Source organism: Arachis hypogaea, chromosome 3, assembly GCF_003086295.3.
Source record: "Arachis hypogaea cultivar Tifrunner chromosome 3, arahy.Tifrunner.gnm2.J5K5, whole genome shotgun sequence".
Lineage (NCBI taxonomy): Eukaryota > Viridiplantae > Streptophyta > Magnoliopsida > Fabales > Fabaceae > Arachis > Arachis hypogaea.
The window spans coordinates 2,380,459-2,397,355 of NC_092038.1; the positions used below are offsets into that span (position 1 = coordinate 2,380,459).

Consider the following 16,897-nt stretch of genomic DNA (forward strand, 5'->3'; position numbering starts at 1 on the left):
GGCAAATCAATGTATCGAAAAAAAGAGTTTTCCGAAGAAGGAAGGCAGTTGTATGCACATGGCAGCAATAATCTCCCATCACTTTCCAACTAACTCCCACTTGTTTTTTGTTTGGTTTCCCTCATTAATATTTTACTTTTTTATTTGTAAATAAACATTAGATTGGAAAGGAACTTCATCTATCTGCTAGATCCAAAATTAGAAACATGTTTAAGAAGGTGATGTTTGATTTTTACAGATTAAAGTACACACAAACTATTAATTTTTACTTTAAACAAATTTAAGCCATTCCATATAACAATGTAAGTGTAGTGAAAAGTAATCGAGTCCAAATATTATATTAAGAAGATGGAGCCTTCAGTCAATAAAAATCTATACATAATATACAATAAACTAAAAAAAATAAGATATATTATCAATAAATTATAACTCAAATGATATAATACACTCGCCTGATCGAATCTTTGAGTCACGCTAAAGAGTCAATATCAGTAGGCACTTCCTACTATAACATGAATTGATTTATGATCATGCCCAAAAATCTTAATCTAACTTATTTAATTAACATTATGTTATTATACAAATACAAAAAATTAGTCTATATAATAATAGATTTAATGATTTAATTTGTTATGCATAATATATTTGTTTAATTATTTATTTATATTTATATTTATATTTGTAAATTGTAACAGGAAGATGGCTGTCTTGGATTCTCTGTCTCTCTGAAAATCTAATTTCACACTCACTCGCACACTCTTTTCTTTCTTTCTTTCTTTCTTTTTTTCGATTCCAAACTCAATTGCTTGCTTAGCTTCCTCCAATGGCGGCACCTGCATCTGCCAATAGAGACAGAGACAGAGACAGAGAAAGACAAGTCTCAGTCTCCGCCATGATCAAGCACGGCTTCATCCCCGACTCTCCGTCAACACTCTCACCTTCCAGAACCTTCTCATCTTCTCCTCCGCCGCCAGCGCCGCCTCCGCACACACAAACGCTCTTCGAAATGATGTCAGGTACCAAGCACTCCGACGAGACTCGCCGCAGAATTCAAGACAGAATCTCGAAGCTGCTCCAACACGCTCCCTTTCACGCTAACCCTGGTGACGTCAGGGTGACGGTGGTGGAGAAGGACGGGTTCAGAGTCACCATGGATGTGGACAAGAGTGTGCTCTCTCAGAAGAGCAGGTTCTTCGCCGACAAGCTTCGCGGCGGTTCATCGCAATCGCAGTCGCACACGGTGGAGATCAGCGAGTGCGAGAGTGATGACGTGGAGGCTTACGTGGAGGTTGTGGTGTTCATGTACTGCGAAGACAATGTGATGAAGAAGCTCATTGGTCAATCTGTTTCAAAAATCTTGACCTTGCTCAAGGTCAGTTTCTCTTAATACTCTTAAACCATTTCTATGTAATTATCCAAACATTTAATTCTTCAGTTTAGGACTTTCATTTTCATGCATTCATAATGTAAAACGGTTTAACCAGTCTTCTAGTTATGTTTATTCTTTTTTTTAGATGACTATTTACACTATAAATAGCAAAATAGTTGAGAACCACAGTAGATTTGACTAAATTGTAAGCTAAAAAATCTCAATTATCAATTTCAGGCGAAAATAATTGCACGTGAGTTTACACCTGAATAAGAGTAGACATTTTTGCTGGCTGTATCATAATTAGAATGGTGAAAACTCAAGTGCAGTCGATTTAGTTGACTTCATGTGAAGTCGATAGCTGAGAGCCGTTAGATGAAAATTTAGTCAAATCAATTAAATCATCTAACGACTCTCAGTTATCAACTTCACGTGAAGTCGACTGCAGCTGAATTTCTACCAATTAGAAGATGCATGTAAAACTAATTTTGAATTTTGGTTAGGTTTCAGCGGCTATCATGTTTGATATTGGGGTTGCGGCTTGTTTAGACTATTTGGAAGCAATTCCATGGACAGAAGACGAACAAGATGAAATCATGTCTCAGCTTGGTTATCTTCAGCTTCATCGCTCTGCATCTCAACTGCTTCTTAGACTATCGTCTGATCCATCTACTGCGCCAAGAATGAGTGCCGACGACATCTTTGCAAGCCTTCTGACCGGTGTTTTACAAGCAAAAGATGACAAAGCTCGTAGGGAAATGAAGGCTCTGCTATCAAAATTGCTTCAAGAGGATCCGTCTTGCTCTCATGATAGAACCAAACTCGATGTTTCTAAAGACACGCTTTATCATCTTTGCCACAATTGCATCAATTCTCTTGTCTTGTGCCTCTCTGACGCCAGCAGCACTGCCGAGAGGCCGGATCGAGGGGCTTTAATTACCGAAATAGCTCGGGAGGCTGACAATATTCAGTGGATTGTTGACATCTTGATTGCCAAGAAGATAGGCGAGGAATTCGTGAAGATATGGGCTGATCAGAAAGAACTCGCTGCACTTCATTCTAGAGTTCCGACTGTCTACCGGCACGAGATCAGCAGGATCACTGCACAACTCTGTATCGGCATTGGAAGGGGGCACATATTGGTGCCCAAGGAAACTCGATTTTCATTGTTATCGACATGGCTAGAAGCTCTGTATGATGACTTTGGATGGATGCGTCGAGCTTCTAGAGCTGTCGACAAGAAATCGGTTGAGGATGGACTGTGCCAAACAATACTTACACTCCCTTTGCTTCAACAGCAAGCTCTGTTGCTCAAATGGTTTGACAGGTTTCTTAACAAAGGAGATGATTGTCCAAATATTCAGAAGGCGTTTGAGATTTGGTGGAGAAGAGCTTTCATCAGAAAATATTCAGCAGATACTGATCATTCCAAGTTGCAAATAACTCTCTCTGATTACCAGAGCTGAAAGTCATATGAAAAACCTTAAATGAAAGAACAAAACAAACGGGAAAATGAACTTCATTCATATTTGCAAGTGTGAAGTGATATTTTCCATTTCCACTTCTAGTTTCTGCTGCTATGATTTATGACCTGAGCTAAAGTTCTGGGTAAACAGGGACAAATAATTGAAGGGGAAATGAACTGAAAATTTGTTCATAAAATATGTAAAGCCAATTTCTCTTTGTAAAGATTTGATTTGAATTCTGTTAAGTTTGGCAAAGTATAGAGGGATGACATTGATGTATTCATGAGCATATAATAGTCAGCATACCAAATATTACAGGAGAGAATTGATATTGATGTTGTTGAACTACTGATGTGTATGTTTTCTGTTTATGCCGTAAGTTATAAATTATTAGTTTTGCTAAAGGTGTAAGTAAACGAATTTGCGGTAAAACTGAAATTTTGCACTAAAATTCATGAATCAATATTTTCATTAATGTTGAGTTCCTTTTGTTTGTGTTTTTTAAAAAGGAATGAAAAACATGGTTAGTCAACACAATACTAGTGTAAACCCCCTCAAAACCGGAGCAAATAGTAAAGAAATAGACAAGTCTCTAGAAGACCAATACTTTTAGTGAAAAAAGAAAGTTGGCTAGTATTGATTCATAAAAAAATTGTTTGTTATCTAACTTTTCTCAATGACTATATCCACAGGAACAAAAGCATTAGACTAGTGGCAACTAAACTACTCTATGCACAAAACATCAAAAATAAAAGAAAATAAAATCTGTACAATGAGGTGCAAAATTAAACTCTACCGTCCCCCTTTTTCACTTTTTGTTTCTTTCCTTTTCATTTACAACATAGTAGTGTGATCATTTTACCATCAACCTCACCCCTCCTTACCAATCAGCCCTTTTGCAGTGTCAATTGTAAGCAGCTCACAATATTCAACTTGGTGAAAAGCTAGCTGAAAATAAAAGACACAACATCATCAGATTGAATACGAAAAGTAGCAACAAAGGCAAAGACAAGAGAAACAAGTTACCTAATCTTAACAGTCAACGCAAACCCTTCAATTGCACTCTATCATGCATAATCCACTCTTGCCGCAAACACATAGACAACTTCAAACATAAGATAGAATAGGAGGAGTTCCTTGAAGCAACTCTGGAGGGCTCAACCTGAAAAATGGGAGAGTTTGATAAAGAGTTTTTCAATGATCCTAATTAATACTTCCTGCAATCCCCTTTATCTATCACCATCACTTTTTTTATATAAAAAATTTTATGTGCACACTAAAAATTAACCACCAAATCAATCACTATGTATTTGTGTATAAATAAATGTGTTATTTCAAACACTTTAAATGTGTATGTACTTCAACATGTATTTTATACAGATGACTGATTTTTTCTGTAGACGTAGCATGGTTGTTTTCTTATGTTTAATTAGAACAATAAATTGGATCTATTGTATCCAGCTAAATTGATTCAAAAGATGTACCTAAGAGGGAGAGTGATAAATGTCTTATATCTATAGATAATGATCTAATTTTGATGCACCCGCTTTTGTTTTCAATACAAATTTATGATCATATTTTTCAAAAGATGACTGATTTTTTCTGTAGACGTAGCATGGTTGTTTTCTTATGTTTAATTAGAACAATAAATTGGATCTATTGTATCCAGCTAAATTGATTCAAAGATGTACCTAAGAGGGAGAGTGATAAATGTCTTATATCTATAGATAATGATCTAATTTTGATGCACCCGCTTTTGTTTTCAATACAAATTTATGATCATATTTTTCATAATTTAAGTTATTTATAGACATTATTAACTAAGACCCATTCATAAATATATACTTTCACTCAGGCTAACACCAGTAAATAATTTCCTAATTCCTATAGAAATTTTATAGGTAGATTTTGAGTTGATGGATGCAACAAGTAGGGCTACATTCGCATGACATGCATCCTTGCCTTACCTTTGTTTGACCTTGATCATTCCGGTGCCTATCTGAATCGGTATACCCATGATTACGCGTTCACTTACTCCTTCAATCAGGTCCTCTGTCCCATGTACCGCTGCATTGAAAAGATGATCCGATGTCCTCTCAAAAGACGCAAGCATCAATACACTTTTGCCCATCTTTTGAATTCCGAATCTGGTTATTCCAAGGACTCTGCCCTGCATTAATAAATTGCACGAGGAAATATAAGTATTCAGCATAAAATTTCTTTATAATTTTTGCTGAATAACTGAAATAACTCACCATAACAGTCATCACATCTGCTAGAAGCATCATATGGCGTATGTCTATACTCATACCGTGACTTCCCATAACTACTTTTATCTCCTCAATGATAGTCCTTCTAGCAGCTTCAATTCCCAGAGACTCACTCACTTCATCTATATGATTACTAAGAGTATTAAGTCCATCAACCCCTTCAATTCCCATAACATCTAGAAGACCCGTGCTGAAGGTAAATACAAAGAAAATAGAATACATGAAAATAAGGAATAAGAAGCGGCAATGCCGCAACAGCCAAGCAGGTATATATATACAAGGGATTGAAGGAAGCATATATTATATTGAAAAATAGTATGAACTAACCCTTCCACCAGTAATTTGAACTTTTCAGTTTTTGCCTCTTTATCTTCTTCTTTACTGATAACAACACGTTCAGCAGTTTTAATTCCCTGGAATTAAGAAAAGAAAAGTTAGGTGCACTTTTCAACCTGACAATAAATTTAAATATGAAGATATCAAAACAAACATGGTATATTCTTCATCAGGTAACCTATCAAGAAAGTCAAATAATATTACCTTCACAACAACTGAAGGAAGCAAATTTTTAAGATGGTTAAGTTGAAATTGGATTTTACTTCTATCACCATCTGGGGGAACAATCCTGAGCTTTTTGATATCTAAGATCTTAACATTCTGCATATCAACAAAGACTTTCAGTAATGCAAGCATGAATGAAGAAGTGACTCAAAATTACAAGAGAGAACAAGTAACCCCTTACGTCTTGCTTCAATTTTAGTTTTGGAGTATGCAAAATTGACTCTTTTACAATATTGGCATCTACATGCAGATGTGCATCTCGAATTCTTTCCATGTCAAGCGAGATGACAATTGATGCTGATCTTGAAGTTATAACAACTTTTATACTCTTTGCGACCTGTATTAATTGGCATGACATGATTGTGTTTTTGAGACACTTTCGTTAAAATAAACACTATTTACAACAAACTTCTGATATAATACCTAAATGACAGCTGAAAAAAATGTAAATAACTAGGTAGAATGTTCAAAGGGTCATTCATTGACAAAAGCAATATTTTTTCCCCCTCTCTACAGCTGCATACCTGGCCTAAGTTGGTTTTTTCTATGCGACCTTTTACTATCCTTGCGGTATTTGGATTATTATCTGTCTCAAGTATTGCAGTGATGATTGGTGTGCTGATCTTTTTGGATCCATTTATAATTTCTTTGATGCGAGGAACTCCAAGGGTCACATCTAAGGCGCTAGGTTAAGGCACAACTTTGAAAACCCATCAACACATACAGAAAAATTCCAGTATAGTGTCAAACAGGACAATAATGATAATCAAAGCAGGCAACAGAGTCTAATAATAAAGGATACTCATGCTTGCAACCCCAGCAAAGTGAAAAGTTTTCAAAGTCATCTGGGTTCCAGGCTCTCCAATACTATGAGCTCCAATTGCTCCGATGGGAGTTCCAGCCTCAATTTTTTTTGAATGGTAACGAGATAAACAAATATCAAGAAAAACCTGAAATATAGAGAGCATACAGTAAATTGCAAAACAAAAGTAAAGTAAATAGCAGAAATATATAGCATAAGAAAATTAGAGTACTGTGTGGAATGTAAATGAAATAAAGAAACTGCATAACCAACTGAAAGCAAACAAGATTAGCATTGGGGACAAACTGGCTTACAACAATGTAAGGACTAGACCATAAATACCTCTAGTTGTCTGCGAGTAATCCCAGAAATCCTCTGAATAAACTTTTTCAGCTTTTCAGAATCCTCTTTGGTGGAAGGTTCTGTTGATTCTATTTTCCCTTTGACAAAGGATTGAAGAGAATTTACAAAGCCGGCAGAGGAATCATCCGCTGAAGCCTCTTGCTTGACTAACTTGCACATACCAACTTCTGAAAGCTTCCTTTGAACTACTTCATGCACATCTGAGGAAGACAAGATATCATCGTCTTCATCACTTGGACATATGGCCTAAAAAGAGAATAAAACAGCATATAACAAGAAAAACCAACTATTTTATAAGTTTGAGGGAGTCAAACAAAAATAATCAAACCATAAAAACAACAGTATCAGCTTTCAAACCTGGCTTCTCAAAAACAGCCGGTCAAAATTTAGTGGTTTTCCATCTTTTCCTTCCATGCCAGCTGGATCCATGCCATCATCTCCATAACAAAATTGAACAATACCACCAGCAGCATTTCTTACAGTGTAATCATACTGTAAGAACAAATCCTCTAGACATTTCATTAATCTACGAGACATGTATCCAGTGTCTGCAGTTTTAACCTGCAAAGTGACAATTATCACACAAACTATTTAATGAATTTCAAAGTTTTGGCTACCAGAAAACAACAATAATAATAAACTAATAACCAACCCAGCAGCTCCTACATTTTATCAATTTTATTAACATGAACCATTCCCAAGTGAGAAATTTGAGGTCCACTCTTATGACATTCATAATTTCAGATCCAAGGATTTTTTTTTTTCTTTGGTGGGGTTGTCAGTTAGTTTCTGATTTTAATAAAAAATAATAATAATAGTAACTGTTGATTTAACTGAAAGCAGCTCTGATTGATTATATATTGCATAATATATTCAAAATATGCACCCTACCGCTGTATCAACAAGCCCTTCACGCCCTCCCATTGTGTGGAAGAAAAACTCAGTAGCAGACAATCCACTGTAAAAAGATTCGGCAACAAAACCTTTAGCCTGCATCAACAGTGACATACCAGTTTTCGATGTCAGAAAACAGAATATGTAATGCACAATAATAGCAATAGCTACACCAGTTCTGGTGTCCGTTACAAACAAATAATATTAAATGAAAACAATATTCTACAATAGTAGTTTACTACTGTCCTGTCCTGATAATAAAGTGAAAACAATTGCTTGTGACGACAATATATGACAAAGCTTCAAAGTTATGTACAAATTCCAGATAGCTTCTCATGTATAGGTGTGTTACATAAATGTGTATGCAATATTCTGTTTGTTGTTAACTTCACAACTGTGAATCACTTCAACATTAATATTATCAATGAACAAATACAAAAGCAGTATGGATGAAAAAAAAATTAACAAATTAAGGATAAGCGGCAATTGAAATTGTGCACAAACATTTAAAATTCTACTTCTAAATGATGGAAACTGAACATACGGCTGGGGTTTTTGCTTTTCTAGGGAAATGAGGAAGACTACGGTCCACGAAACCATTAGGAGCACGACGACCTCCAACTGATTGTTGACCCACACAAGCAACCATCTGACTGATATTAATTGGAGATCCTTTGGAGCCACACTGCGACATGATCAGTGGGCTATTTCTCCAGTGTAGGGTTTGCATACAAACCTGGGAAAATTGTATAATATAATGGAGTCAGTTACCGATACAGGGAAAATCAGAATAAATTGCTTTTCTCTTATGTGAGGGATAATGATTAGATTTTTGGAGGGGCACCGTTGTATTTTACATGTAGCTTCTTTTTGAAAATTTTTTTTTTAAAAAAAAAAAAAGTAAAGGTGAAGGTAGGGACTATCCACCATTTTGTTGACGATGATCTTAACACTAAGAGATAGATATGTGTGAAAACACAAGGACAGAATACTTCACATGAAAGAAATAGATACCTTTCCTGCTGTATCTCGTATACCATTCAAGACACCAGTTATCAGAGTTTCTAATGTCTGAGCAGCATCACAACCGGCTTTGAGTTCTAGCTTTCCTTTATTGAAAGCTGCTATAAAATCATCACATTTTTTATAATTATCAGATATTGTTTTATCTTTCTGTTCTATCAAAACCTCTTTTGGTTGGACATCATCAATGCCAATTGAGAACCCATGATTTCCGATCCATCGAGCACTGCATCAAAGCAAAAGGATCATATACTTTCTTTAGCTTGGCAATGGATAAAAGAAAAAACATCAAACTGCCTAAACTCAAATATTAGCAGAGATTACATTTGATAACATTTTTTGTTCACCAATGTTTTCTACTCCCTCTGGGTGTGGGACTAGTCCTCACTCATGGGACTGATGGAAACAGTTCCCACTTTAAACAAGTGCTTTCCTACAAGCTAACATTGCAACATTTCATCTTATTTATTACCCCTTTAGCACTTAAATCAAACATAATGCAGATATATTTTTACCTCAATTTAGCTACACGATTCATGCAAGCAGCAGCAGCATGTGGTTTATAGTCTCTTAGTAGCACAGAGAAAAGACCATCCTTATTTCCATTCCCTGAATTCATGCTAAAAAAGCAGGTCACCAACTTATATATTTATATATATATATAAAAGCATGAAGTAGTGGAGTTTGAAAGAAGTTTGACATTAAAAAGCTACAACTTAGAACAAAATAGGAAAGCAAAAGCATAAAAGATTAACTATGGCACCACTATTCAGAGTTATTTTCAATGTTTAATAGAAGCACGCAAGTAGTATTAACAGTTACTTGACATATCTACATTAATACAACCTTATTGAACGTACAAAATGAAATCATAGATAAGATCAAAGTTCATTTAGAAAAACTAACCTAAAGTCACCTTTCCAAGTTGTCCTGATATCAACTCACTATTGCGAAAATAGACAAACCCATCACTTGGGCACATCGTTTTCATTTCTCGTTTCTTGTCATCAAGCTTTGTACTGTATATTTTCTCCTTAACAGTAAGATTCACATAGACCCTCACATTTGCATTTGGGCGCAATAGAATGCTAAATAACTGTTTACCACTCCAAAGCTCAACTGGCTGAAAAGAATATCGCGCAAGTAAAAATATGCACCAAATATATAAATTAGCAAACATGACTGAATCACCAGGAAAAAGTTTGGTTCATGCAGCTTATTATATCAAAGCTCTGAAGCACTGATCTAAACAAGATACAAAAAGAATATATTAATTTCGGTGAAAGTTAAACTTCATTAATCTAACCACAACCACCATTAAATTTCATTTGCCATTTGGCATAGACCAAATCCATAAATTTTCAAATACTTTAAATCTTAGTTGATATTTGATCACGCCACTTTATTTGGTAAACAGTATTGTTTTAAAATATTAATAGACATTGACCATCTACTATATGTTGCATGATCTTTCAAGACTTCAACATAACTTTTCACATTATTAACAGCTTGATTGGCCAAAACTTGAATACTAGAAAAATGTCATTCAAAAATGTAATTGCAAGATCCTACAGAAAGTGGATCACTTCTCTATTTCAAGAATATAAACAAACATGTGAGTATATCTTGTAATGTGCATCCATGAAAGCTCCCACTCTCACCTTAATAATTGCGGGAGTTGGCAGATCAACAAGATCCATGCCATCCCCCATGTATGAGCAAATAAGTGAAAAGGTTGAACGATCATAAAATGTATCTTTTCTAGTTATGAGATAGGAAGAGGTTAAGAAGTCTTGAGTAGAGGCAACCAAAATTTCACCATTTTTTGGTGTGCACAGATTATTTTGCACCTGAAAACAAGCAAACTCTCATTAGGATCTACATGAAGAGAACACGCAACAAAAAACACATTGTAAAAAGTTCATGAAATGCTTACAATTTATTGACCATCATATACAGTTGAACGAATCACATAACACAACACTGTAAATACTGATAACTAAACAGCCAGATCAAGTAAAAATAAAATATTCTAACCCTATTGCATGTTGGGACTAACTTCTTTTTGGATAAATATAATAGAATGGCTAGTGATTTTTTTTTTTTTTAGTGAGAGAGAGAGAGAGTGTGTGTGTGTGTTTTGGGGGGGGGGGGGAGATTATAATTGATTGACAAGTAATCCTCAATGACAATGAGAAATGCTGATTTTACCCCCATCAACAAAATAGCCTCTGTCCGTGCTTCCTCAGTCTGTGGCACATGTAAGTTCATCTCATCACCGTCAAAATCAGCATTATATGGGTTACAAACAGATTCATTGAATCTCAAAGTTCTCCAAGGCATAATCCTCGCCTGCATATGCAAAAGAAGACTCATGCAATTTGTTCCAATTTGACATTATCGATATACAAAGTTCAATGAATTACCCTATGACACATTATAGACATCCGATGCAAGCTTGGCTGCCTATTAAAAAGAATGATGTCGCCATCTTCCAAATGACGATCAACTATATCACCAAATTTCAGCTGGTCTGCAAAGCGCTTCCTGTGAGGAACTCTTAAGGTCCTGGAAAATTATGAAAATAGAATTAGATCATTAGCAAAACAATATAGCTGGCTTGAGATTAATCAATATAAGGGAAAAAGAAACAGCAAAAACCATGTGGAACCCGAGGCATCTCTATACTGTCTTGCACCAGGATACTTATCAGGACCATTTCTTATACACTGTCTCAGCTTTTCAATGTTGTGATGTGAAACACGCTCAGGATAACTCAATATACGAGCCATAAGCATGGGTATTGCAACCTGAAGCAAAAAAACAAGTCACAGTGCAAAAACTTGTAAGAACCTTTGAGAAGGGAAGGCACTCCAGGGTCTTATGGTTTTCATGGAATAATACTTAGGGAATGTGAATTGAGAAATATGCATCGTATTGGTTATGTCACAGAGAAGAAAAATGAACGAACTGTGTAAGTAAGAAAAAATAAGCCTGTACAGCAAACATCACATTGTTTTTTGTTAAGTAGATATTCAGGTTATTGGCTCATGCTTCATCTAAAAGATAGAAGATAGTATATATGCCAAGCTTCGAATGTCTCACCTCAGTAATCTTTAAATTAGGATCCGGTGAAATAACTGTCCTGCCAGTAAATTCAACACGTTTCCCAGATAAGTTGCCACGAAAACGTCCCTGCTTCCCTTTAAGGCGTTGAACTAAACCCGCCATTGTCTTTTCCCGTTGCTGGTGGTATGGTATACCACGAACCTCACTATTTATGAATTGAGCAGCCTCAAATTGAAGCGTTTCCCAACCATCCTAAAACAGAACCATCAACAAAATCACAACCGCAATTCATCGGAACTAAAAGAAACGATCTCGAGATGAAACAGAATATCAGAAGCGAGCAGATAAAGTAAATTCTATTATTCACATATGGCAACTTGTGGACATGGCAAATGCCACTGCCCAAATAGGGATAATTCTACACCCTTTGAAGTGGAGACATCTCATTGACAGTATTCTAGAATAAATATTTGTGGATAATCCAAACGACTAACCACATACTATATAATCACATTTAAAGCACACATGAAAAATGAGCTCATTCAATTATTCCAAGCATGTAACATTTCGGAAAACCTGTCATTATATCAATCAACAAGTCCTCAAAGTAGCAAAATTTTGATCACTCAAAAGGCACATCTATACCAGAGATCTTAATGAAGCAATTTCTTCTAATTCTTGGCGCACATGAGCATTAGCTTGGACTATTTGCTTTAGCCTCTCTGTTACATCATTTTCATTGCTGCATAAATTAAGACAATAGCCACAACATCAGTTTTCTTTTTTTTTTTCCCTTTTTTTTTGTTTTAGGAAAGGCTTAAAAATACAGAGGATGGTTCACAAATCCTCCTTAAAACAACAAAATAAGGTTAGGCTAAAATTCCATCAGAAAATACAAGCATAACCTCGTATGATCTCTCTACTCAATCAAAATGTGCAACAAATAAAACCCTTTAAAAACATGATGATGGACAAAGTAATTCTACAAGAAAGCGCAGAATGCAATCCTAACGCAAATAATATTTGGACGTCATAATTGCCACCACCAACAGCTGTAAATTCTAGCATTTCACTCTAGCTAAGTACACTGTATGCTTTCTGTCAAAGAATAGCACCCTTAAACCTTATTGCAATGTGATGGTTTGGAACAAACTGAGTTTTACACATCTATAACATATGGTAAAATTGCTTTTAGGTTCTTTATAATTGGACAGTGACTTCAAACATTTGGTTCTTGGGAATAGAGAAATTTTTTCCTCTACGTTCACCTGAACTGGAAGTTAAACATTCCTTTAGCTATTAAAGAATGGAATTTTTATAATTCTAATATGGCCACTCACACAACAGCTCTTTATGCCTCAAGTGCTACAGTCAAAATACCCACTTACTATATTTTAAAATTTATTCAATCACAGATAAGGTGGACAGAAAAGGTAGTGGCATTGACAACTCAGGAATGGCGGTAGTTTTTTATGTTTTCCATAAACAAAGTGCACAACACTGTAGCATATTTGCAACAAGTATACCATCAGACCATAAATATAAGAATGGCATCAAAGTTAACAAAAGGGAAAAACAGAGAGAGATGTCAATATAGCCGAATACATGTTGGTATTACCTCTGTGATCCATCCATTATAACTGAAGGTCGCATAGCCAATGGGGGCACTGCAATGTTTGTAATGATGAGTTTCTCCGGTCTTTCAGCAAGATAAAGTAATTCACAGTCCTACAACAATATGTAATAAATTATTCTTACTAGAGAGTTAAGTAAACCTCTGCATGGCATGCAATATTGCAATCTTTGAAAAATAATCTACTTAAAAATTGCTATTTTAATCCACACTTCAGAATGAAGTGATGAGGAAAACCAGGCCCAAAAATAAAAAGAAACAACCCGCATATGTATAAATTTTCACCTCATCCAGCATCCTTTTAAACAGGGATAAAGCTTGGAATGGGTTTAGAATATGAGTATCCACAGCGCTGGTCAATCTAGATTCTCTTGCATGTGAAAGTGCTGTTTGAAATTCTTCAATGCTACTATCATTACATTTTGAGCGATCATGAGTGATTTTTAGCGAACCCACAAGCTTCTTTACCGAACCTGTATTACAATAGCCATCATCAATATCATCATACAAAATACAATAAATGCATATCTTAAGAGGCAACAAGCAATACAATAATAGTTAATTCTCAATCCTCTCAAGCAACATGGTAATTTTCTATAAAAGTTAAGAAAAAATCATAATTAGTTCAAAAGATGGTTGTCTAATATCAGCAACATTCCAAGCAAGTCAACAATAGAATCCTTTTGAGACTATGTTAGTTCATTGCTATGTCAATTGTTATGTAAGCTAACACAAGAATTGAATCAAATTCCCAAAGCCTAAACTTGTTTAACAATGGGGCCTAACTTGATAATAACTCACACATGGTAGCCAATATGTAAATGTAATACAAGGTTGTTCGTGAGTCCTTAAGGCTTCAAAGAACCCAGCACATCGAACATCTATCTAGCCAGGCATTGATTTTTGCATTGCGGGTAGTGGTAATTTAAAATGCTTAGATTCAGATTAAAACATGGAAATGGAATTGCCATAAGTGACAGCCTCTCAATCAATAATGTGGGTACAAGAGTTGTTAGAACCAAGTAAAAAGCTTATTTGTTTGATTGCTAGAACTGAATGGATCTATCTTAACCCTAAAAGCTAATTGATAGGGTACTTATAAACACTGCCAAGCCTATGTGGGACCTTAACACACTACACTCACCCCACAAGCGAACAGATGGAACGTAACGTTTGCACGACTGAATATCTGTGGTGGCTGAACATAAAATGTAGGATACATTGATACCATCTCAAAATTAAATACTTTATTACTTTTCAACTTAGTTCCAAAAGCTAGCTCACCAAGGGCGGGTTGCCAAATAGTTATAAAAGCTTATATAGGCCTTAATTCTGGCAAATGTGAGACTGTAACGACCATATCATACCAGAATTGACCACTTCCCTACCCATTTAGCCGTTATAGGATAATTCATATAGTGTCAACTGTCAAGACAAGAGCATGGAAATCCATATTCCGTACATTACAAAAAGACCAAGAAAGAAAATGGATTCTAAAATATCTAACTAAATATGTATTATTGATTGAAAGAAAAACTTATACCTAGTATGCAAGTTTAAAACAATTTCCAATGACGAAGTTGAATAAAGTGCTCTATTGTTAAAAAAGGGGGAAGTCAATGAAAAGCATAAAACAAACCATTCTTATATCCACATCTCGAGCACATTGATACTTTGCTGCATGCCTCTACAACCTTTTTCGCTAATTCAGCCTTTGCCAGTGCATCAATTCTGGGTCTTCTCATTTTTTTCAAGCGATCTTTACGTATATCTTCATTGAGAAGAATTCGAGCACAGCACTGTAAAGAAAGCATTAAAAATTTACATATAGATCAAACAAAATATTCAGAAGCATAAAATCAGGATGACTAAATGTTCAAAAGAATGCTATACTACACACATCTTTCACATTATATAACAGTACTGAAAAAGAAACGTTTGACTCAGCCTCAAATAGGATGTTTATTAGTAATTAGTATGACATGTAAACTTGTGAACAAACTTCCATCACAAACATTCTTATATCTTTTGTTTGCCCTTTTGTCAAAGTCTTGCACATATCAGGGAACACTGCAATTATAAGAATAACAGTGACATGTAGTCACTCAATTTGCAATTTTAAAGATAGCATAGATAACTGAAAGTTCAAGCAGGTGCAAAAGGATGCTTGAATCTCAACTGCCCTTCAAAAAGCCATCCCTAAAGCTAACCATCCTGGTATTATGACATTCAAGTACGTGCATGTTCTGTGAGTTGCTATAACTTATATGCCAAGTTAACATAAACGAGACTAACAAGTAGAGTATCATGTTGATAATTAATCAATGAAAAGCCAAAATCCACAAAGCAAACAGACAAGGAACACACAGACGATTCGGATACCTTGCAAATGGACTTCAATATTTCCACAATGGTACCCAAGAATCCAATATTGAAGATGGGAAGGGCAAGAGTTAAGTATCCGAAGTGGCCCGGACAATGAGCAAAGTCACCACCGCATGTCGCGCAAATAAGCTCCTTATTAGCAGGACCCTGAAATCACACACACACACAAGCAAAAAAAACCATATCTTTATTAGCATTCAATGCAACAAAACCAGATGATCATTAGTCCACTACAAATGGAAGAAAGAAAACATCTATAAACTGTTTATAACCTAAAACAACTTAATCCACACTTACACTAACAAGAAAAAGAGGACATGAATTGAATAAAAGAATGAAAGAGTGTACCATGCGAGGATCCAACAAGCCACCAGGGATGGGTTTTTTGAAGTGATCATAGTAAGAGCCTTTGAAGACTTGAACTTCAGCGAGTTTTCCAATCTCAGAGTCAGATAAGGAACTGAACTTCATGCTCTTCACAATGCGTGGCCCTGCATCTTCGATGTACGGTTCCTTCGTGAAAGTAATGCCTTTCGCTCTGTTTCTATCCATCTTCTTCTTCTTCTTCTTCTTCTTCTTCAAAATGCAACAACCTTTGTTAATAGCTGCAGCAAATTAAACTGCACTGCGCGGTTTTGAAGTAAAAAAGTGGGGGAAATGGGAAGAAGAAGATTCTCTCTCTTCTTCTCTCAGGGTTTAGGGTTATTTTCTTTTCTTTAATACTTTCTTTTTCTTGGACTTTATTTTTTGGTTTTTTTTTTTTCGCCTACCGAAAAAAAAAAATTTTTATTACATAAAAGTCAAGGAGAGAAACCAAATACTATTTCATTATCATTATCATGTGTTAATGTTATGTTATGTTTCCCTCTCTCTTCTTAAGGTTTATTTTTATTTTTTTTAATGAGGTAAATATCTAATACACTTATGAGTGTCACATTTCTTATTTTTTAGCTACTTTCAAGGTTATAATTATGGTGAGAAACTGACTTTTTGAGAATAAGATTATTGTAAGAAATTCATCTCAAAATCTTTTTAAGTTATAAATTCTACATTCATTCTTAA

General features: G+C 35.3%; 2 protein-coding genes across 3 annotated transcripts; one reads left to right on the forward strand and one right to left on the reverse strand.

Moving 5' to 3' along the window:
* The first annotated feature begins 663 nt into the window (after window positions 1-663).
* LOC112786770 (BTB/POZ domain-containing protein At5g60050) lies at window positions 664-3,183 on the forward strand. Its single transcript, XM_025830152.3, has 2 exons — window positions 664-1,372; window positions 1,873-3,183. Exons 1-2 carry the CDS (start codon window positions 824-826, stop codon window positions 2,833-2,835), a joined length of 1,512 nt encoding a protein of 503 aa, XP_025685937.1. The 5' UTR covers window positions 664-823; the 3' UTR covers window positions 2,836-3,183.
* Window positions 1,569-16,630, reverse strand: LOC112786747 (DNA-directed RNA polymerase III subunit 1). Of its 2 annotated transcripts, XM_072232205.1 has the most exons (28): window positions 16,184-16,630; window positions 15,833-15,982; window positions 15,090-15,249; window positions 13,736-13,923; window positions 13,436-13,545; window positions 12,463-12,559; window positions 11,854-12,069; window positions 11,410-11,558; window positions 11,175-11,316; window positions 10,960-11,100; window positions 10,410-10,598; window positions 9,655-9,871; window positions 9,264-9,357; window positions 8,740-8,974; window positions 8,270-8,461; window positions 7,723-7,821; window positions 7,189-7,392; window positions 6,811-7,077; window positions 6,469-6,616; window positions 6,191-6,342; window positions 5,848-6,003; window positions 5,646-5,762; window positions 5,433-5,518; window positions 5,091-5,295; window positions 4,803-5,005; window positions 3,862-3,997; window positions 3,720-3,783; window positions 1,569-2,831 (listed from the first exon to the last, which is right to left on the reverse strand). In XM_072232205.1, the coding sequence occupies exons 1-26, from the start codon at window positions 16,385-16,387 to the stop codon at window positions 3,943-3,945; spliced, it is 4,176 nt and encodes a 1,391-aa protein (XP_072088306.1). In that variant the 5' UTR covers window positions 16,388-16,630; the 3' UTR covers window positions 1,569-2,831; window positions 3,720-3,783; window positions 3,862-3,942. The 2 variants fall into 2 exon arrangements, with proteins under 2 accessions (XP_072088306.1, XP_025685910.1); XM_025830125.3 differs by lacking the exon at window positions 1,569-2,831 and having other exon boundaries at window positions 3,443-3,783.
* Window positions 16,631-16,897: the final 267 nt, after the last annotated feature.

What these genes read in the sequence shown, in the direction of transcription:
- LOC112786770 (XM_025830152.3), top strand. Translation starts at nt 824, where the DNA reads ATGGCGGCACCTGCATCTGCCAATAGAGACAGAGACAGAGACAGAGAA. An exon ending in AAATCTTGACCTTGCTCAAG is followed by an intron (nt 1,373 to 1,872) that starts GTCAGTTTCTCT and finishes AATTTTGGTTAG; the next exon opens with GTTTCAGCGGCTATCATGTT.
- LOC112786747 (XM_072232205.1), bottom strand. Translation starts at nt 16,387, where the DNA reads ATGGATAGAAACAGAGCGAAAGGCATTACTTTCACGAAGGAACCGTAC. An exon ending in CTAATTTAAAGATTACTGAG is followed by an intron (nt 11,559 to 11,853) that starts GTGAGACATTCG and finishes TTTTTGCTTCAG; the next exon opens with GTTGCAATACCCATGCTTAT. An exon ending in AACTAAAATTGAAGCAAGAC is followed by an intron (nt 5,763 to 5,847) that starts GTAAGGGGTTAC and finishes GTTGATATGCAG; the next exon opens with AATGTTAAGATCTTAGATAT.